Source organism: Gopherus evgoodei, chromosome 12, assembly GCF_007399415.2.
Source record: "Gopherus evgoodei ecotype Sinaloan lineage chromosome 12, rGopEvg1_v1.p, whole genome shotgun sequence".
Taxonomy (NCBI): Eukaryota; Metazoa; Chordata; order Testudines; family Testudinidae; genus Gopherus; species Gopherus evgoodei.
In genome coordinates, this window is record NC_044333.1 from 4038203 (window position 1) to 4059898 (window position 21696).

The window sequence follows — 21696 nt, forward strand, 5'->3', positions numbered from 1 at the left end:
GGCTAGCATTTCCTTTCCTGTGTTTGTATTTCTTTCAAGGCTGCCGGCTGGGGCCACACATGACATGAGTGTACCCGGTCTCAGCGCTAGTGCAACAAAGCCGTGTCCCGCGCCTCATCATTTCCGCCAGCACGAGACCCCACCACGCTGAGGGAAATCTCTGTGTTATGATTGTTCCTTTTAGCAGTGGGAGGGAAATGTAGTGTGGGGGAAGGGCAGGTCGAAAGCCCCTGAGGGGTTAGACTGGCTGGCTCCCGGTGGTGTATTTAAGACCCATGTAGAAAGCCAGGCAGCCCTCACTTTGCCCGCGAATGGCACTGTTGGAACAAGAGGGGGTGTTGGCTCCCAGGCCAGGCCATTGCTGTACATGGCCCTGCGTCTCCCACTGCAAGGTTCCCCTCCCAGGCCCCATGTCACCTCTCTCCTGCTCAGGGACTAGCTGTCGAGCTCGCCATGTGCAGTATAGAGCTCCCATCATTCCCTGTTTTTCCTGTGTGCCTCATTGTGGAGTCTTGCCCTGTCTCTGGGCCTTGATTAGTTGAGAGATGCCTGGTGCCACAGGAAAAACACCCATGGCTTTGGCCACTCTGCTCGAATGCCAGCTTCATCCGGTGCAGAACAGGGACTCCTGGGGGACCCTTCCCATCGCCTCCCTGCGTGACCCACGTCACTGAGCTGCAGAACGAGTCTCAGTGAACCTTGCAATGTAGCGTGCCCAGAAAGAGCCAAAATGTCACCCACTCATGGGCACAGCAGGCCGACGCTCTGGCCCAAGTCAACATTGAAGGCCCCGAGTTCTCTCTGCGCTATGTCGTTCAGAGCAGGATTTCCATGCCCCACGGGGAGGGAGAGGCTCTTGCAGAGAGAGCAGGGAAGCAGCAGGCACTTATTCCTGCCTCAGTCAATGCCTACCACAAGGGTAGCGCAGGGCTGCAGTGTACTGACCCACAGACAAAACGCTCCAGGACTAGACTTGCTGCTTCCTTGTGCTGCTGCTCATGGAAATCTCAACGAGGCAGAGCTCTGCTGGGACAGAATGAGATTGTCAGCTACAGCTCAGACCCTGGGGCTCAGCCACATCCCCACTGTTCAGTCTCTCAGACTCGCAGCTCACTCTGCAGGGGCCTGGCTGTGAACCAAGGGAGATCCCTTCCCAGCAGGGCTGCTAGGGTAACAAACATTCCCCCTTCTGTGGAGTCACTGCGAAGCCACAGAGCGAGAAATAGTGTTTCCATGTGCCAGAGACAGACTCCCTGGCCTGGAGATTTTACATCTAAACCTCAAGGTTAGAGGCCAGCACTGATAGGCAGGTTTGAGTGCTACACCCAGCTCTGACACTGGCCTGCTGGATAACCTTGGCCAAGTCACTGTGCCAAGTCTCTTGTGCCTCCGTTTCCCCATCTGCAAAAGAGGGACAATATACAAGCCCCTGCACAGGTTCACTGGGAGACCTTATCTGCTGATCTGTATGTGAAACATTTGGACCTGGCTTCACTAGGAAAAAGGTGTGGTTAACCTCTGTAACAATCCTAATGTAAACACAGCCGTTGTTTTTAGCCTGTCTTGGTAGCAACGGTATTTGTTTTAGAAGACCACCCACGTGCTCTAGCTCCAGGATCCCAGTGTGTGAAGTGCTGTACAAACACCCAGCATAAAGCTGATCCGTGCCCTGTAGAGCTCACACGCCAAGAGCTGGAGCCAGGCAGCCGGGGGCACCAGGGAACAATGACAGCACTGGGCAGCAGGACAGGCAGAGGGCTCAGCACTCCAGCAGCCTCATTGCTGTCACGTTTTTTTGTCGGCATCGCAGCAAAGGAGAGTTTTAAGGAAGGGTTGGAAGGTGGATAATGAGACAGCTCCAGGGATGCTGACGGGGCGCAGCTACCACATGGGAGAGGCAGTCTGGGGAAGCACAAAGGAGCCGGTTTGAAGCTGTAACAAGTGGGTGATGGAGATTGGCCCCATGGTCTAGTCAGAGGCAGGAGCCAGCATCCCAGTAGTGAACAAGAGATGGTAGGTTGGGTGGAGACAGGCTGTGAAGGGCCCCACACGTGACGACAAAGACTTCCCTCCATTTGAGGTGCTAGAAAGGGAGGCTGGTCCAGGGCCGGTGCAACCATTTAGGCAACCTAGGCAGTCACCTAGGGCGCTAGGATTTGGGGGGAGGGGGCACCATTTTCTTCGGCAGCGACTGCGGCAGCCGGATCTCTGGCATTTAGGCGGAGGGAGCTGGGGCAGGGGAGTGCGGGGAGGGCCGCCTGCAGCAAGTAAGGGGTAGGGGTGTGGCATGCAGGGGAACTCCCTGCCCCAGCTCACCCCTGCCCCGCCGCCTCCCCACAAGCACGCCGTGACCACTTCACTTCTCCCGCCTCCCAGGTTTCCAGCGCCTAAGCTGATTGGTGCCGCAAGCCTGGGAGGCGAGAAAAGTGACGCAGCAACAGCGTGCTCGGGGCTCGTGTGCAGAGCAGGGGTGAGCTGGGGCGGGGGGGGTGCCTCAGAGTGGAAGGTGGGGAGCTGGCATGGGCGGGGGGCGCCTCACAGTGGGGGCACCGGGGGGAGGAGCACAAGGTGGCAGTTTCGCCTAGGCAACGAAACATCCTTGCACCAGCCCTGGGCTGGTCATAACAAACACGAGGGGGAAACAAGTGGTTCACGCTGACCAGCTACAACTTGCCTTGTCTACACTTGGATTTTAACACAGGTTAAAAATGCAGCTTGATTCCTAGTGAAGACGCAGCCTTTGAGACCCACAAATGGAAGTGGTGGGTACTGCTGGTAACAGCCCAGGTAGTGGGCCATCAGGCCAGCGCCCCTCGGTGGCTGTGCAGAGCACCCCGCAGAAGCTGTAGCAGTTTGCAAACTGGAGAGCTTTGATTTTCTGCTGGCTCAGAAAAGGTTTTTCCTTTGGTCTCACATGGCTTCTATACACCGTGCTATGTGATATGGTTCATAGTCACTTCCCAGGAATTCCATGAGCAGCTTTACCAGAAATAAGAGAGGAGTGTGAATATTTTCTCAGCAGGCTAATTCCTGCTATGTGAACAGTGACATGCCCATGCTTTGGGTTGTTTCACCTTCACCCAAAGAACCTGCATTCCCCCTCTGCTCCCCTACTACTGTGTTTTGGAACAACTGTAGCTCCTTTCCGTGTCCCCCATTTCTAGGTAGTCTCTCTCATGCTGGTAGGAAATTGTGTCTGTATTTCTAATTTGCTCTGGGAAAAGAGTGTATTTGTGTTGGAAGGAAAAATAATAAATTTGTATTTCTTTTCTCTGGTTATTTGGGAGTCTGATGCTTTGATTTTCATATCGGAGAGAGAACAGCCTTTGCCAAGCTGCTGTTAGACAATGTCCCGGTTCTGGACTGCAGGGAACTGCTAGATGGGGTTTCTATAGCACCCATCTAGCCACATATTCTAGATGCCCAACACCACAAGTAACTGACTCACGCCAGCTGTAATTAAAATCATCAGTAAAATCAACATGCCTCACGCCATGGACCTCTGGGAATAAACTTGCTGTAGAAAGGGGACCATGGAACTAGCTGCCTCTTACAGGGCAGAAATTATGTGGCCACAAGCTCCCAGACTTCTACAGCTGCATCCCCTAAGGCAGGGGTCGACAACATTTCAGCAGTGCTGTGCCGAGTCTTCATTTAGTCACTCTGACTTCAGGTTTCGTGTGCCGGTAATGCATGTTAACGTTTTTAGAAGGTCTGTAAGACTAAAATATATAACTAAACTAGTGTTGTATGTAAAGTAAATAAAGTTTTAAAAATGTTTAAGAAGCTTCATTTAAAATTAAAATACAATGCAGAGCCCCCCAGATCTGTGGCCAGGACCCGGGCAGTGTGAGTGCCACTGAAAATCAGCTCGCGTGCCGCCTTCGGCACATGTGCCATAGGTTGCCTACCCCTGCCCTAGGGCCTCCGGATACAGGATTGTGTGGCTAGAGGGAGAAAGGTCACTTGGACACAGCCCATTTCAGATGTTTGATTAAAACTAAAATCTTAATCTTTGCCTCCCAGAGAAGCCGAGGGGGGAGGGGGAAATGAATGCACTAGTAGATAGGCAGAATCACAGCAATTAAGAGATTGAAAAGACTTCTCAGGCTAAGTCATTTAGACCACCTAGGCTTTTCCCTGTGCTAGAGTATTTTGTGCATTGTGCAGTTTCATTGTAAAGGGCTGACAGATGGGCTGCTGGGAGGGTCATTACACAGGGAGCGGACTGCCCCTTTCTGCACTAGAAGCAGATCATGGCTCTCTCACACTCTGGCACAAGGGAGACCTGATCTCAGTGAATGGGGCTGGTTGGGGGCAGAGGTGTAAATTGGGGGTGGGAATCTACCTCCACCTGGAAGCCTGCCCCAGGATTTTAAAAATGCCTCTTGGCAGCTGTCATGGAAGGAAGGCCAATGCTGAAGACTGCCTCTCCCCCACCCAGCCCTTGTGCAGGGGCAGCAGCACTGCCGGGCAGTTTACCTCTGGCTCCTGGGGGGCCAAAGGGAAATACTGACACTAAGGACTGAACCAGTTTCAGTACAGCTGCCCCAGGGACAAGCAGAACCAAGGGGTGAAAGGGTAGAGGACTTGGAACTGGGGAGGAGGGGCAGAGGAACCGAGGGCATAGAAGCCACCCCACCAAAAGACAAGTATACACCAGCTGGAAATAAACCCAGGAGCAGCCCAAACAGAGAAGGGGGGAGAATAAAATGGCAGAATTGCTTCATTTTAGGGTAGAGCGTGTGTCTGAGTTTCTTTCAGTTACCAGCCTAGTTAACTGTGGTAGTGAATTGGATTGGGAGGTGAAAAATACATCAGAAATAAGACATCTCTGCCTACAGTGTCTGAAACCCATCTGAGGTGTGTGTGCAAATTCCCCTTCATACAAACATGACATCAGACAACTGCAGAGCTCACTGCTGGAGTCTACCAACGAATTCCTCAATAGCCGATGAACTACTCTCCTACCTTCAAGGAGAAATCTTGACCCCACTGATATCAATGCACAAAAAGGGAAAACAAAAAAAGTGACCTACCTTCTCATAACTTGTTCTTCGAGAGATGTTGTGTGTGTCCATTCCAATCAGGTGGGTGCACCGCATGCACAGCAGCCAGAAAGCTTTTCCCCTAGCAGTATCCATCCGGTCAGCTCAGGCACACGCTGGGGTTGTGCCTTTATGGCGCTGGATATAGGGCCTTGCCGACCCCCAACCCAGTTCCTTCTTGCTGGCTGCTCCGACAGGAGTAGGAGGGTGGGTATTGGAAGGGACATGAACAACACATCACGAAGAACAGTTGCGAGTCGGTAGATAACCGTTTTTTCTTCTTCAAAGGCTTGTGCATGTCAATTCCAATTAGGTGATTGGTCCTGCTTTGAGCAGGGGGTGGGACTAGATGACCTCCTGAGGTCCCTTCCAACCCTCATATTCTATGATTACCAAGCCTAAGTTTTGGAGGTGGGGTCGGAGCTCAAAGGCTCGCTGACTGTAGCACGGCTGCATTGTCTCTGGCCTGCTGGGTAATGCGAGGTAAAGGTATGTATTGACCATGTCGCAGCTCTGCAGACTTCCTGCGCTGGAACGTGTGCCAGGAATACCACTGAAGATGCCTGTGCCCTTGTGGAGTGACCTGTAAGCGAGGGGGTAGGGAAAGCAGGTACCTTCGCCAGGTCGTAGCGTGCCTGGATGCAGGACATGATCCAAGACGAGATCCTTTGGGAGGAGACTGGAAGCCCCTTCATCCTGTCTGCTTCTGTGACAAATAGCTGAATGGATTTCCGGAACGGTTTCGTTCGCTTGATGTAAAAGACTATTGCCCGGCGAACAGCCAACGAGTGAAGTTTTGCTCCCCCGATGCAGCCTTTGGTAGAGTCGTGCTACAGTCAGCGAACCTTTGAGCTCCGACCCCACCTCCCAAACTTGGGCTTGGTAATCATCTCCAGGACAAGGGCAGTTGACGATCCTGCCACTGCCTCATCAGGCAAAGATGAGGACAAGGCTCTAGTTACCAGCGGGTCCTGTTCCCTGCCCTGGGCGCTGAGGGGATCTCAGGGCGCTCAGCGTTCCGGCGTCCCCGGTGCCGGAGCTGGTGGAGTCAATGTGGACACTGGTATCCACATCGATGGCAGTACCGAGTGCGTCAATACTGGTTCTGATTGGGTCGGTGCCATCATACCCTGGTCACACTGAGATGGCAGAGAAGCAAAGGTAGCTGATGCCACAGAAACCGACCTCCAGTAGGGCCATTGGCTCTGGCCCTGGCGGAAAGCCCAAGGGGTCCAAAAAGGCCACTGAGTAGGGGGCTGCCACCGTCTTGGAGGTCCTTCTGCATCTGGAGAGGAAGGACTCTGCTTCCAACTCCAATGACTCCATGTAGGAGGACCAGGGAGGAGCGATGCCACTTGGTGCCAGAGAGCGGCATCTAGGGCTAGGGGACTGATGCAGCTACCCCGTGTTCTCATTGATGGCACCAGAGACCGAGATCAACGGGGTGATCACCAAAGCGGAATCATTATCAGTTTTTCCCTGGACAGCACTGGGGGTCTCACAGGAGCCGCTGCGACTGACACAGATGTCCTGTCCCGTCTCCGACGGGAGGGCGGCGACATGAGGGTGATAAGGTCTCTCGTCCCCTCGAATGCCTCCAGCATGGATGGCATCTGTAGATCCCGGCCCTCACTGACTGATGACAGATGAGGGCCTGGATTCGACTGGCCCCATGTAGGGGCAGGAGTCGACACGACTCTTGAGCCGAGGTCCATGAGGATTAACTTGAGGCACTGATCTCTTCCCTTCTGTGTCGTAAAACTTACGTGTAAAACTACTTACTACTACTAACCACTATGTAAACTAACTATACACGAGAACGACACTACGACTGCTAGATGCTTGCCAAAGCAAGAGCGAAAGTTCTGGTTAACAGTCACAGGCGGTAGGAGGTGGCACTCAGCAGGGCCCTATATCCAGCACCATAAAGGCATGACCCCAAGGGGTGCCTGAGCCGACCTGACCAATACTGCTAGGGGAAAAACTTTCCGGCTGCCATGCACACCTAATGACATGAACAAGCACTCTAAGAACCCCAGTGGTTTCCCAGTAAACATATGGCTACAAGAGGTTGCTGTTTGGTAGCCCACTGGGCTGCTCTACATATACTGATTGGCAAAAAATGTGTATAGCTTTCTTGAGCCTGGAGAATAAATAGACAAGGTGGGTAGCATGATATTGAGTGCAATAGCTAGCTTCCTCTGCGATACCTAATTGAGCTAATAATATATACAGTTTTTGACCCAAGGAAGGAAACTTTTGTGGCCCGATAGTTTGTGTACAAGTTATTGCTCTAATTAGATGCTGTTCATTATCTCCCTTGTCCACCTATAGCATTGTATATGGCTCGCTTTGATTTGTTCACTTGTGACTAGAAATTGAGCTGGACCTAGTAGGTAATGGAGATTTATGGACAAACTGTAGAGATGCCAGAGCTTACAGACAGAACAGACCATAGTCTGTGGTTACGTTTTCTTAAACCTGACAAGCAGAGTGTCATTTTAGTGTCCTCTTCCTGTTCCCTCACTACAGCACAGCTAACCGCTTTCCACTGCTGAACTGTGAGAGGAAGCGTGTCCCTCTATCGAACCTTCAACATCCCCACCAGATGCCACTTGGCTAGTCACATCCTTTACCTCCCTCACAGAGGGGTTGTGCTTTGAGACTGTGCTACACAGCAAAGATTTATTATTTGTCTTTATCAACTGGCCTTTCTGCTTAAAGAGGGACATATCAGTCACTGGCCAAGGACTTCCTAGAACCCAGCCCCACCCTGGGGAAAGGATCGGTCACTCTCCATACATAGCACTATCTACCTACCTCCAGCCTTATGGAGATCAGGGACAGCTGGATCTATCCGCAGTCTAGACCGACTTTTAGAAGGCACAGTCAGGAGTGCTAGCACATAATGCTGGCCTATGTCTCTTTAGTTCACTTAACCCTATGCTTCTCCAATTTACCTTGGTAAGGGACATTGGCCCTCACCTTAGAGGGGCTCCTCTTTCCTCATTTCATGCCACCTCTTGCCCTGACACCAGTACAGAGGCCTTGATGCAGAGTGCTTCCAGCTCAGTGTATCAACTGCTAGGTAACAAAAAGGTTAATAATTACCTTCTTCCACCCTATTTCCTAGCAACCATCAGCTGACAAATGAATCAAGAGCTCTCTAAAACAACCCTTAACTCAAAGCATCCTGCCTGCTGCAGCTCTGCTCGATTTCTGGTACTAGTTACAACTCACCACTCACCCCAGGGGAGAGAAATTCAGACACTTTAAATCATCTGTCTTCCACCCCGATCCATGTTCATTCACGGTACTCTCTAGCTCAGGGGTAGGCAACCCATGGCACGCGTGCCGAAGGCAGCACGTGGGCTGATTTTCCGTGGCACTCACACTGCCTGGGTCCTGGCCACCGGTCCAGGGGCGGCTTTGCATTTTAATTTAATTTTAAATGAAGCTTCTTAAACATTTTTAAAACCTTATTTACTTTACATACAATAGTTTAGTTGCATATTCTAGACTTATAGAGACCTTCTAAAAACATTAAAATGTATTACTGGCACGCGAAACCTTAAATTAGAGTGAATAAATGAAGACTCGGCACAGCACTTCTGAAAGGTTGCCAACCTCTGCTCTAGCTTGTCTTCAGCCCAGAGCTACAACCAATAGTGTCTATAACTAAAGATCAGCAAATAAGCTTAAAGAGTTTTGCACAAGCCCTCTACTATTACCTCCATGTCCAACCAATAATCAATCTTTCTGGAAGGCAGCTGTGACAGCACATAATTCAAGCCAATATCAGACTGATGTCTCCCTCCTCAGCCCAAAGCATTTTATAAAGTTTAAAAGTCAGCCTTGCATTCTACTTTGTAAGCCTTTGCCTGGGGTAAGTTAGCATGCTGTTCTGCCAGTGAGAAACAGTTGCTAGATAAGAGAGGAAGGATGGCCTAATTGTTACGATGTCATCCAGGACACCTGGGTTCAATTCCCTGCTCCACTAGACTCACTTAGGTCTTCACTGCAAAAACAGATGGTTTTTACACTGTGATTGCTACTCGTTAGCTCCCTCCATGTAAAAGTCTAGGAGACAAAGCACAGTTATGTTTGTACCTCAAGGTAGCTAGTCAAGATCAACCCAATACCCCTGCACCATGGGGCTGACCTTGGTTAGTTACATCAAAGTAAAACTAAGGTGCCTTACCTGCCACAGGATTTCACACCAAGATGGCTATCTCGACAGAAACACACACATTTCTAGCAGCGAAACCAGGCTATGTCTCTTGATAAGAGCACTTCCCTATCCCCTGAGGCGTGTTGGGAGGATAAAAACTTTAAACACTGTGGGGTGCTCAAATACTACTATGATGGGGGCCCATAAGAACAGCCATAATGGGTCAGACCAAAGGTCCATCTAGCCCAGTATCCTGTCCTCCAACAGTGGCCAATGCCAGGTGTCCCAGGGGAGATGAACAGAACAGGTAATCATCAAGTGATCCAGCCCGTCACACATTCCCAGCTTCTGGCAAACAGCGGCTAGGAACACCATCCCTGCACATCCTGGATAATAGCCATTGATGGACCTGTCCTCCATGAATTTATCTAGTTCTTTTTTGAACTGTTATAGTCTTGGCCTTCACAACATCCTGTGGCAACGAGTTCCACAGGTTGACTGTGCATGGTGTGAAAAAAAAAATACTTTGTGTTTGTTTTAAACCTGCTGCCTATTAATTTCATTTAGTGACCTATAGTTCTTGTGTTATGAGTAGTAAATAACACATTTACTTTCTCCACACCAATCATGAATTTATAGACCTCAATCATATCCCCCTTAGTCATCTCATTTCCATTTAAGAGAGAACAATAACATCTACACCTCTGCATAAACACTAACAGCTGTAATGCCTTCCCCTCCAGAACAAGACTCAAACCCAGCCCAGCTGTTACAATGTGCTGTTCAGTAACCGTGGTGAAATTTGTTGTCAATCCAGTTTCTAAAGCAAAGTTTTAGATAATTCCCCTTTTCCATATGAGTAGAGGCTGATACGCAGAAAGCTACCCTTTCCACACTAGAGGTGACCTCCATGGCTCAGAGCTGGAGAGTGGGCAGTAGGTGAAAGCTAGCACTGCCCCTACCTATACTGTATCTGATGTGTGGATTATGGTCTGCAAGGCTGGGGACCTGGCACTTTTCACCAACACAGATTTTACTTAGAAAATGTTCTCATCAAAAGGCCATTAAAACGGAGCGGATGAATTAAGATACACAGATCAAAGCCAGGAAAAAGTGAACTTCACAGTAAGAAGATGTATTATCATATACAAATGTTTCCCATCTTAACAATTATCTTTGGTGGTGAATTACAAATAGGTCTTATATATGCACTGGATTTTACTGGGAAGTGGTTTCTGACTGTTGAACACATTTTAGTCACAAAGCATTACAACCAAACCCTTTCATCATCACTTGTGTCTGGAACACATCCCTCAAATCAATACAATCCAGGGGTTGGGTGAGTTACACTATAACAGCACATTCAGCATGAAGGATCTCATTACCAGTTCTTCCTATTGTGGGCAATTAACAATGCTTTGCGTGCAACATGAAAAGAATACAAGTGTAATGAAGCCCACAGAAAGAAAAAAAACTGCATTAGTACATGTCCATTGTATGGAGAATTTGAGTTAATTGCTTAATTTGCAGAGGTGCCACTGACAGACAGTAAAGGACCCCTACTGATCAGTTTTAACCAGAGAGGTAACAAAAAAGGGCCAGATCAAACCAAAATAATCACACTAGCATGAGTCCCTCGATTTTGAGGGAAAGTGAAATGAACACCATGAAAAATGCAGTCTCGATTTTTAGGGGAAGAGTTAAGATATAATCAACAAATGTCACAAAAAAATCATAGAAAAACATTTCAAACCATCCAATAAAACAGATGTCTGCTGACAGCAGTATTTCTTGCCATATCCTAGCAATCAGTTAGGAGCCAACAGAAACCTTTTAATAATCTAAGGCAGGAGGGGCAGTTTTTTTCTGGAGCACACACTAAATACATTCCTACACACCAAAATATCATTGAAATGAACCAACAACCTGCAAAACCCAGTTCATATCTCAGTGGCATCTGCTGAATTGTATTAACCATAAAGTACAAAAACCATTTCTGATATTTAAAAAAACACTTAAGAGTATGGCGGATGATAGCTGCCATGGGCACAGAGTGTCACTGGGTGTGGGGGACTTGCCCTAAGGTTTGCCACAGTTTCTATAACTTCCGCAGTGTTAACTCCCATCTGTAAAGTCTCTTCTACAACATGTCTCCAGCTCTCCCCACTCAGTACTGGAGTTGAGAAGAAAAGAAAAAAAAATCCCTCCATATGTTCAATCTCCAGAGTCCGCTTCCTGTTTTCAGTTCCAATTTCGATTGAAATGTCCACAATTTTGCTATCATGCTGGTGCAGAATTATCCTCAGGGCATAAGGGCTGCTCAATCCCCAGTGGAAATGTCTCTGATGTGCTCCCCTTGGTAGATAGGCCCCAAATCGGCTCACTTTTCCTTGCTGAGTGGAGCAACCCCAGCAGCAGCCTGGGGCTCTGGTCACATTGCCCCCTTGTTGGATCCCAGTGGGGCTTTTCCTTTGGAGGTGCCGCTGCTCCGTGGTTCAATTATTCAGTCCCCTTAGCAGTCCAGCAGCAGGAGGGTGGGGTTGCGGCTCTGCTCCCCCCCAGCAGTGGGGCAGGTCTCAACTAGCTTTGGGGGGGGTCTGCTGCCCTGCTCCCCAGCAGCGAGGGGAGATTGATCTCACATCAGATTTGCCACTGGCACCCCCAGATTACCTCTGGGAGAGGGGTGCTCCTGGGATCCCCCACATTACCTCTGGGAGGGGGGTGCTGGGCTGCTGGGACACCCCCCCCCGATTACTCTGGAAAGGGGGGGCTGCTGGGACACCCCCCAGATTACTCTGGAAAGGGGGGGCTGCTGGGACACCCCCCCCAGATTATCTCTACCCCATACCCTGTTCATCCTGGAGGACCGGGGATGGGATCAGTTTCCCTGGGGAAGGGATGGGGCCGGGCCCGGCGCGGCTCAGGCGCTGGCCCCCCCGGCCCGCGGGCCCTCGGCCGCCCGGCGCTCGGCGCTGCGCAGCAGGCTGCGGCGCAGCAGCGGGTAGAGGCGCTGGCAGCCCTCCAGGCCGAGGCGCACGGCCTGGGCCCAGCTCTCGGGCGGCCCGCCCTGGCCGCTGCCCAGCAGCCCGGCCACCTGGTTGAGGCCGGGCATGAGGGCCACGGTGAGGCGGGCGGCGGCCGCGCGCTCCTCGGCCTCGCTGGGCTGCAGCAGCCAGGCGCCGCCGGGCCCGGGCGCGCGGCACAGGCCGCAGCCCACCACCAGGTCGAACATCTCCACGCCCGCGTCGGCCAGCGCCAGGGCGGCGGCGGAGAGCGCGGCCGCGAGCGCCGAGCCGCCGTCCTGCAGCACGAGCGCCGTCAGCTCCAGGCGCGCGCGCGGGTAGCGCGCCAGGCGCACGGCCGGCGCCAGCGCCTCCTGCAGCGCCAGGCCCAGCTCGCGCTCGCGGGCGGCGGCGGCGGGGCCGGGCCGCGGGCGCGCGCCGCGGCCGGAGAAGGGCGCGCGGCGGAACTCGCACAGCAGCCGGCCGCGGCCCTCGGCCGCCTCCCGCGGCCCGCGCACGGCGCACAGCACCTTGGTGCCGCCGCCCAGCTCCAGGGAGGCCGAGCCCTCGGCCTGGCTCAGCAGCCCGGCCCGCGCCAGCAGCGGCCGCAGCGCCGCCGCCTCCCGGCCCGGCGCCTCCGGGGCCGCCTGGCCGGGCACCGCGTACAGCAGCGGGGCCTGCGACTCCTCGGGGCCCGGCACGCGCCGGTGGTCCAGCGCCATGGCGGCTCGTGCGCTCCGCCCGCGGCGCCAGAAGGGGCGGGGCCGGCCGGCCGGGGGTGGGGGGGTTAGCGCGGGCCCGCCCCGGCCCGCCCTGCCCTGGGACGGAGCCGCCCAGCCGAGGCAGCGCCCCTCCCCCGGGCTGGGCCCGCCCTGAGCCCGGCCCCCTTGCAGGCCTTGCCCCGCTGCGCTGAGCTGCTGTCTAGCCTGGCGGCGGTGCTGACAGAGACGGGGACAAGTCTTCCAGGTGCTGTGCCCAGACTGGCCCTTCTCCAGCCACACCAGGGGCAGCACTTCAGGGAGAATTACAGGCTAGCTGGGTGGTCTGGGGCCAGACACAGTCACTCCTCTGCAATCCAACACCCTGCCTAGCCCCTACTTCCCTATGAAGCTGGGCTCCCTCCTGCTGGGGACACAGGACAGCTCTGGATCTTTCCAAGCGGGCACCCCTAACTAAACTGACCCAATTACATCAGTGCTAACCTCTCCCATGCATGCACTACACCAGCACAAAATGGGGCTTATGCTGGTTTGGGTTAGGTTGCTGGAGGCTGACTCAAGCCCTGGCATACATTTATAAAGTATCTATGGGGCTATCCTCGCTCTGGTTTCCTGTGCTTCATTCTTCCTTTCCTCATCCCTCCGTTTCTCCTTTATGGAAGCCTGGTGTCTGATTCATAAGGGAAGCAGCATAAGGCCCTTCCAAGATATTACAGGGCAAGGGGCACTAAGGTCATGCTAGGGAGAAGCCACCCTCCAACCCTTCCCCTGGCCCTGGTGCAAGCCTCTCTGCCTACACTGCTCCTTTCCCTATCTCTCCAGGTGCACAGTGAAAAGCAGTTTTTAGGCCAAATGATCCATTGGATTCATGAACTTGTTCTTGGCAAATTTTGCCAGCAGCAGGCACTACTGCAAAGGACCGAATATCTGATTAACAAGGTGCTCTCACACTAAGTTCCCTCAGCAAATCAAAATGGCAACTTAATTTTTCATGAATAAGCCTTTCAATTCACAACACTCACTCTGTGTGTCATTTTATTAACACTGAGCCTACTGCTCACAGTTCCAAGCAGAGGTACGTTTGCCCAGCTAAAGGCAGGAGATATAGCTACAGCAGCTTAAATTAACACATTAATATTGTCAATGAACTGAGTTAAGAGCTTCCCACATTATCCACAGATGGGTAACAGTGGTGAGGGACAAAATACTCTAGCAGCTTGGATCCTAGCTCCCACTCCCATTCTCATTACAGCTCATGCTTCCAGTGGTGGTAACAGGAAGGGAGGTGGGGGTTGGTATGTGCAGACTCTTGCCTTGATGCATCTTAATTTATTTTAGAAGGTTGACAATATTTAGCACCTTGGACTGTGCTTTACAGACTTTACAATAATTAGTTAATCCTCACAGCAGCCCTCGGAAGTAGGTCAGTATTATCAGCTTGATTTTACACAAGGAACAGCGACAGACGGGCAAAAGTGAAGTGACTTAACCAAGGCTACAGCAGGAGACCTCCGAGCCGGATTAGGACACAAGTTGCTGGCTCTCTGTCCCTTGTTTTGAGCACTACGGCATGATTCTGCTTTTAGTCTGCTAATGCCTCAAGCAGATGGATTCAGAAGGAATGACATGCAGCCTCTGTCTCCGCAGTCTCCACTAGAGTAAACGGTAACCTATCAGCCAGGCTGATGAGAATGAGGAGGGAGTTGAGAGCATTCCCTTATGTGCCATGAGCCAGTGCAGGGGCATTAGGTCAGTTCTTCAACTCGCCCAGGTGGAGCTTAGCAAAGTCTGTGGCCAGTTTCAGAGCCTCCTCTAAGCAGCCAACATTCCTGCCCGTAGCCTGGGCAGAGACATCTTTCCCACCACCTTTGCCATCCATCAGCCCCGACACCTCCTGCACCCACTGGCTGGCCTTCAGGCCCTTGTTGGCTGCCTCCTGGAAAAGCAAAAGAGTTCAGATTATTATAAAGATAGCAAGGTTTAGAGTCAATTCAGTGACTGCTGGGAGAAGGCAGGATTTCCAGGCTCTGTGCTGTGGCTGACAGTGCCAGGGGTTGAAGGAGCTGTCTCTTCCAGGCAGGCAAGAGCCCCCCTCGTTGTTTACATCAGTGGCTCAGACTACTGTACTCCTTTCAGGAGTCTGATTTGTGTTGCATACCCCAAGTTTTGCCTCATCTAAAAACTACTTGCTTTCAAAATCAGACATAAAAATCCAAGTGTCACAGCCACTAGTACTGAAGAATTGCTTACTTTCTCATTTTGACCATATAATTATAAAAAAAAAATCTATAGGAATATAAATATTCAGAATGTAAGATCAGTCATACTGGGTCAGACCACTGGTCCATCATAGAATATCAGGGTTGAAAGGGACCTCAGGAGGTCATCTAGTCCAACCCCCTGCCCAAAGCAGGACTAATCCCCAGACAGATTTTTGCCCCAGATCCCTAAATTGACCCCCTCAAGGATTGAACTCGTAACCCTGGATTTAGCAGCCTATGCTCAAACCACTGAGTTATCCCTCCATCTAGCCCAGTATCCTGTCTTCTGACAGTGCCCAGTGTCAGGTGCCCCAGAGGGAATGAACAGAACAGACAATCATCAAGTGATCCTTTCCCTGTCACTCATTCCCAGCTTCTGGCAAACAGCGGCTAGGGACACCACCCCTGCCCATCCTGGCTAACAGCCATTGATGGATGTATCCTCCATGAATTTATCTTGTTCTTTTTTGAACCCCATTATAGTCTTGGCCTTCACAATGTCCTCCGGCACAGAGCTCCACAGGTTGACTGTGCGTTGTGTAAAGAAATACTTCCTTGTACTTACCTTTCAGTGTATAGTATATAGAGTAGTATAAACAAGTCATTGTCTGTATGAAAGAAGTAGTTACCTTGTGCAGTAACACTGGTTCTTCGAGATGTGTCCCCCTGTGGGTGCTCCACATCAGGTGTCGGTGCGTCCTTGCACTGCAAATCGGAGATTTTAGATAGCAGTGCTTGGTCGGGTCGTGCATGCACAGTAGTCGTCTCTCGGTGCTGTTGGGCGCCTCATGTAGCATGTGTATGACCCAATCCTTTCAGTTCCTTCTTTACTGCGGAGCTCAATGTATGAACTCCGAAGTAGAGGGGAGGAGGGCAGGTAGTGGATCGCCCACAGGGACACAAATCTCGAAGAACCATCATTACTGCACAACGTGAATAACTACTTCTTCAAGTAGCATCTCTGTGAGTGCTCCACCTTAGGTGCCTGTAAAGCAGTGCCCCACTGTGGACGGTAGGGGCTTGGGAGTTGTATGCTGTAGCAGAGCACAGTAAGGCCTAGTATAGCATCTGAGAAAGCACACTGAGTGATGGCAGAGTGTTTTGCAAAGGTGTGCTCTGATGCCCACTCAGCTGCCCTACATATATCGATTAGAGGGACATTGTTCAGGAAGGCTATGGATATAGCCATGGCACAGGTAGAATAGGATCGGATGCCTGGGTGGAGGTTCCTTGTTGTGCAACTGGTAGCAAAGCTGGATACAGGTAGCGCTGCATTTAGATAGTCTCTGGGTCAATACTGCCCAGCCCTTGGAGCATTCTGTTATGGAGATAAACAGTCTTGGGACTTCGCGGAAGGAGTTTGGTTCTGTCTAAATAGAACGCTTTGGCTCGTCTGACATCTAGTGTATGTACGGCAACCTCTTGTGTGTCCCTGTGTGGTTTAGGGTAAAATGTGGGCAGGTATATGGTTTGATTTACATAAAAGGATGTTGCTACTTTCAGTAAAAATTTTGGTTGTGGTTGTATGATGATTTTGTCTTTAGTGAACACAGTGTAAGGAGGTTCAGCCATACGTGCCCTGATTTCGCTGACTCATCTGGCTGATGTGATCGCTACCAAAAACGCAACTTTCATAGACATATGAAGGAGAGAACAGGTTGCCAGTGGTTCAAAAGGTGCTCTTATAAGGCATTTGGTACAAGATTCAAGTCCCCTGGTGGTGCCGGTTGTTGGACTTCTGGGCGTATGTTCTGTATACCAACGAGGAAGCATCTAGTGGTTGGGTGAGTGAAGACTGACATTCCCTCCACCTTATGGTGAAAGGTTGTAAAGGCTGCTAGGTGTACTCTGACTGAGCTTATGGCTAAGCCCCATTCTTTTGAGTTCTAAGATGTAATTCAATATGATCAGTAGAGGTGCCGTGACTGCAGTTAGTTTTTGTCGGCATCAGTGAGAATCTCTTCCATTTCTAGAGGTAGGTATGTCAAGTGCTAAATCTCCTGCTGCTATTTAACAAACAGCTGTTTCACGCTTTTTGAACAGTCCAATTAGCTATGTTGGAACCATGTAGGAGCCATGCTTTGAGGTGGAGAGTCCAGCCTCCATTCTGTGAGAGGCGATCCATCTACAATGGAAGAGGTCATGAAGCACTCACTGTTAGGCAGACAGGTAAGGGAACCAAGTCTGTCTGGGCCAAATGGGAACAATCAGAATGATGTGTGCTCTGTCGGCCTGTATCTTATGAATAACTCAGGGGATGAGAGGTATCGATGGGAATGCATACAGGAGCAATGTATTCCATGATATGAGAAAGGTGTTCCCGAGTGATTTGGGTGCTAGTCCCCCTCTGGAGCAGAAGAGTGGGCACTTGTGCTTTGCTGCTGCTGCAAACAGTCTATGGATGGATAGCCTCATTTTTTGAAATAACAGTCTGAGGACAGTCGTGTATTTCCCATTGGTGTTCCTCGGAGAAGTGTCTGCTTAACCTGTCTGCTGTTGTGTTCTGACACCCCGGAAGGTGATGCCGCAATGGTTATGTTGTGGTGAATGCACTAGTTCCACAATTTCAGGGCTTCTGTGCAGAGAGAATAGGAGCGAGCTCCTCTTTGTTGACTGATATAGAACATGCATGCTATGTTGTCTGTTAGTAAGCAGATTGATTTGTTCTGTATGATTGGGAGGAAGCGTCAACACGCATTGTATGCCGCTCGGAGCTCCAGGAGATTGATGTGGAGCTGAGTTTCCGTTGCTGACCACCTGCCTTGTATGGTGTGTTGGTCTAAGTAAGCACCACATCCTATCAGGGACGTGTCAGTCGTGATTATTACTGAAGGAGGGCCCTGTTGGAAAGGGATCCCTATGCAGACGTTTTCTGGTTTTGTCCACCAGTGTACTCACATAACGACCTATGAGGGTACTGTCACTTTCTTGTTTAGAGTGTTTGCTGGGCTTGTACACAGGGCTCAGCCAGCCCTGTAGGCCCATGTAGTCTCACATGGTGCACGACGAATATTGTGGCCGCCATACAACCTAATAGTTGTAGATAAGTCCTCACAAACGTTCGTGGGCTGCAGGTGACTGTCAATATGAAATTAGTTATATTTATGAACCTGTGGTTGGACAGCATGGCTCTGGCCTGTGTGGAATCGCAGTAGGCCCTGATGAATTCCAGTTGTTGGGTTGGGTTCAGAGTAGATTTCTGTATATTTATCTGTAACCTTAGTGTGTGGACCAGTTTGATGGTTGTCTGTACCATGTGCGTCGCCTATTCCCGAGTCGTACCTTTCAGTAGACAATCGTCTAGGTACAGGAAGATCATCACTCCTCTCCTTTGTGAGTGGGCCACGTCACTAACAAGGGTTTTTGAAAAAACTCGAGGGGCAGTTGAAAGGGTACCAAAGGGTAGTACTCTCACCCTACAGTGAATCTTAAGAATCATCTGTGAGCCGGGTGTATGGTAATATGGAAATAGGCATCTTGGAAATAAAGGGCTGAAAACCAGTCCCTCCTGTCTAGGGTAGAGATAATTGTGACCAGTATGACCATCTTGAATCTATGACTGCGCACAAATTTGTTGAGCTTCTTTCTGAAGGTCTAAGATGGGTCTCCATCCGCCAATTTTCTTTTTGATGAAAAAATAATGGGAGTAAAAACCCTTCCCTTTGTATTGATTTGGAACTTGCTCCACAGCACCAAATTGTAGGAGATGGTTCACTTCCTGTTGTAAAAAGTGCTCGTGAGAAGGGTCCCTGAAGAGGGACGGGGATGGCATAACCCGATCTTATGATCTCTAGTACCCACTGGTTCATTGTTGTTGCTGCCCAAGCATAGTAAAATGGGCACAGGCGGTGCCCAAAAGTTGGTGTAGGAGTGTCTAGCAGTGCTGTATTGTGGGGGAGGTCATTCGGACCCTTAACCAAGACTTCAAAACTGTGGCTTGGTTGCAGATGGTTGAGAATATGAGGACTTGTTTTGGGGAGCCCTACATCTTTGTGGACATTGTTCTGTTGTGACCAAATTGCCGATGTTGTGAGTGTTGGAAAGCTGTGTCTCTACCTTTCTGGTATGGTGTATACCAGTGTCGCTTACTAGGCGGAGTGTATCTGCCTAATGTGCACAGAGTGGCCCGAGAATCTTTCATCATGTGTAAGACCTCATCCACATTGGTGCAGAAGAGCTTTTCCTGATCAAATAGAAAGTTATCCACCTTCAATTGGAGCTCTTTTGGGATCCCCGATGACTGTACTAAGATGCTTTACATATTACGACAGCTGTGGCCATTGTTCGTGCAGCAGTGTCTAGGCAATTATCTGTCCCGTGTTCATGATGGCAGTGAACTGGAGACGTTTGTCCTCTGGAAGGGCCTCTAGAAAGTCTTGCAGCTTGCTAAATTAAATTATCAAAGTTGTATTTTGCCAGGAGGGCTGAGTAATTGGCGACCCTGTATTGCAGTGACAAAGAGTCCTGTGGCACCTTATAGACTAACAGACGTATTAGAGCATAAGCTTTCGTGTGTGAGTACCCACTTTGTCAGACTCTTTGTTGCTTTTTACAGATGCAGACTAACACGGCTACCCCTCCGATACCTGAATTGCAGTGTGGCTGACGAGTACACTCGATGACTGAAAAGGTCTAATCTTTTGTGATCCTTATCCTGGGGGGTGTAGCAGAATTGGGGTTGTTCACTGCGATAGTTGGCAGCTTCAACCACCAAGGAGTTGGGTTGTGGGTAGGAGAAAAGAAAGTCCATCCCTTTTGCTGGTACAAAATACTTACTGTCAGCCCTTTTACTGGTACGTGGTACCGCTGCAGGGGTCTGCCATATATTCTCTGCCAGCTCCATGATGGCATCATTGGTAGGAAGTGCAATTTTTGATGACGTAGATGTCTGCAATATTTGTAGCAGCTTGTGCTGGTTCTCTTGCACCTCCTCAAGCAGAATGTCCTGGCTGACCACTACTCTTTGGAAGAGTTCCTGAAACTGTTTCAGGTCATCTGTTGTAGTTGGAGGCAGTATTATGACGGCCTCATCAGGTGAGGAAGATGAGTTATGAGCTGGTGAAATGCCTTTCTGTTCCTGTTCTGAAATTTCTTCCTCTTCTGCCACCCCTTCGGGTGCCTCTGATGTTTCCCTGCTTGGGAAAGGTGAAGGAGAATGAGTTTCCTGTCGGGCTGGGGTAAAGCAATTAGTATAGTGGGGTCTATATGCCGCCATGGGGTCCCAGGGAGGCCACTGCATAGGGACAGGTGGTGGTGGGCAGAGCCAGGGTTCCCATACCATTGCTGCACCTCATGAGATTGGCAGCGACTGGTTCTGGCAGCTTCCCATGGAGGCCTCCTCTCCGTAGGCAAAAAATGCTGGGAGGAGAACTGGCTACCCTGTGCATCCTCCCTCTTCATCACTGTAGAGAGACTATGAGGCAGGCCATGTGAGGAGCTGCTCTGTTCGTTGGCCCGGTGATTGCTTGGTGTCAAGCAACAGTGACTACGGTACCGATGAGACCGCTATGTCTTTCTGATGCAGAAACTGTGGTGGTGCAGATGTGCTTGGTGTCATTTCATTACTGTGGTCCACCTTTGTTGAGACGTTTGGCACCATTCTCGGTCCGTCTGCCAGTGCCGACGAATGAGTCTGTGCCAATGGTGGCAGCACTGGTCTTGGTGCCAAGTTCCGCACTGGAGTGGTGAGTGCCGTGGGGGAGGCATGATGTCTCGATTCCATGTTGGTGCAGCAGGGCTCACCAGAGGTCCGCAAGGGGACGATGCTCCAGAGCCTCCAAGGCTCTTGCTCTAGATTAGCTCGGCACCAAGGATACCGTCCTCGCCGGGGACCTCTTCTTTTTGAGTGAGTGTGTGTGTGTCACAGCTCGCTTCATAGACAGTTTTGCTCATAAAGCCCTCTGCTGATGTGGATTTGGTTTCCTGAGGAGGCTGAAGAGATTTTTCCATCAAAATCATCTTGAGGCGGAGATCTCGGTCACGCTTCGCCCTACCCTTTAGGCTGCTACAATGAGCACATTTTTGGGGGATATGGGTCTCCCCCAAACAACGGGCACAGGATACATGGCCATTGGAGATAGGCATCACCTCGTGGTAAGATTCACATTTTTTAAATCCAGGCGAATTTCCACTAAAGTTTCTCAATTGGTAAACAAGTGAAAAATCTCTCTCTCTATACACACACAAGAAAAAAATTTTTTTGAGTAGCTAACTAGTAAAGAGTCTATGTATTAACTATCTAAAACTAATTCATTTCTAGGAGAAAAATGAAGAGGCAGCACCGAAGAGGCAGTGTCTGCTGCCGAGGATGGTTAAGGAGGAACTGAAAGGGTTGGGTTGTGCGCGCGTGCTACGTGAGGCACCAACGTCACCACGAGACTGCTGCACATGTGCGACCCAACCCAGCATGGCTACCTAAAATCTCCAACCTGCGGTGCAAGGAGTCACCAACACCTAAGCTGGAGCACCCACAAGGACACTACTTGAAGAATTTTA

The 21696-nt window shown here is 50.6% G+C and overlaps 2 protein-coding genes across 2 annotated transcripts in view; both read right to left on the minus strand.

The window, feature by feature from the left end:
• Nucleotides 1-10328: 10328 nt before the first annotated feature.
• Nucleotides 10329-12943, minus strand: EXOSC6 (exosome component 6). Its single transcript, XM_030582301.1, has one exon. The coding sequence runs from the start codon at nucleotides 12941-12943 to the stop codon at nucleotides 12140-12142; it is 804 nt and encodes a 267-aa protein (XP_030438161.1). The 3' UTR covers nucleotides 10329-12139.
• Nucleotides 12944-13959: 1016 nt separating this feature from the next.
• AARS1 (alanyl-tRNA synthetase 1) overlaps nucleotides 13960-21696 on the minus strand; it is a 39140-nt gene continuing 31403 nt past the window's right edge. The window contains exon 21 of the mRNA XM_030582299.1: nucleotides 13960-14876. Coding sequence (XP_030438159.1) covers nucleotides 14691-14876 — 186 coding nt within the window. The 3' untranslated portion in view covers nucleotides 13960-14690. The remainder of the gene's footprint in view (nucleotides 14877-21696) is intronic.

Bases quoted from the DNA above. Each gene is read 5' to 3' on its own strand.
- EXOSC6 (XM_030582301.1), bottom strand. From the start codon at position 12,943: ATGGCGCTGGACCACCGGCGCGTGCCGGGCCCCGAGGAGTCGCAGGCC.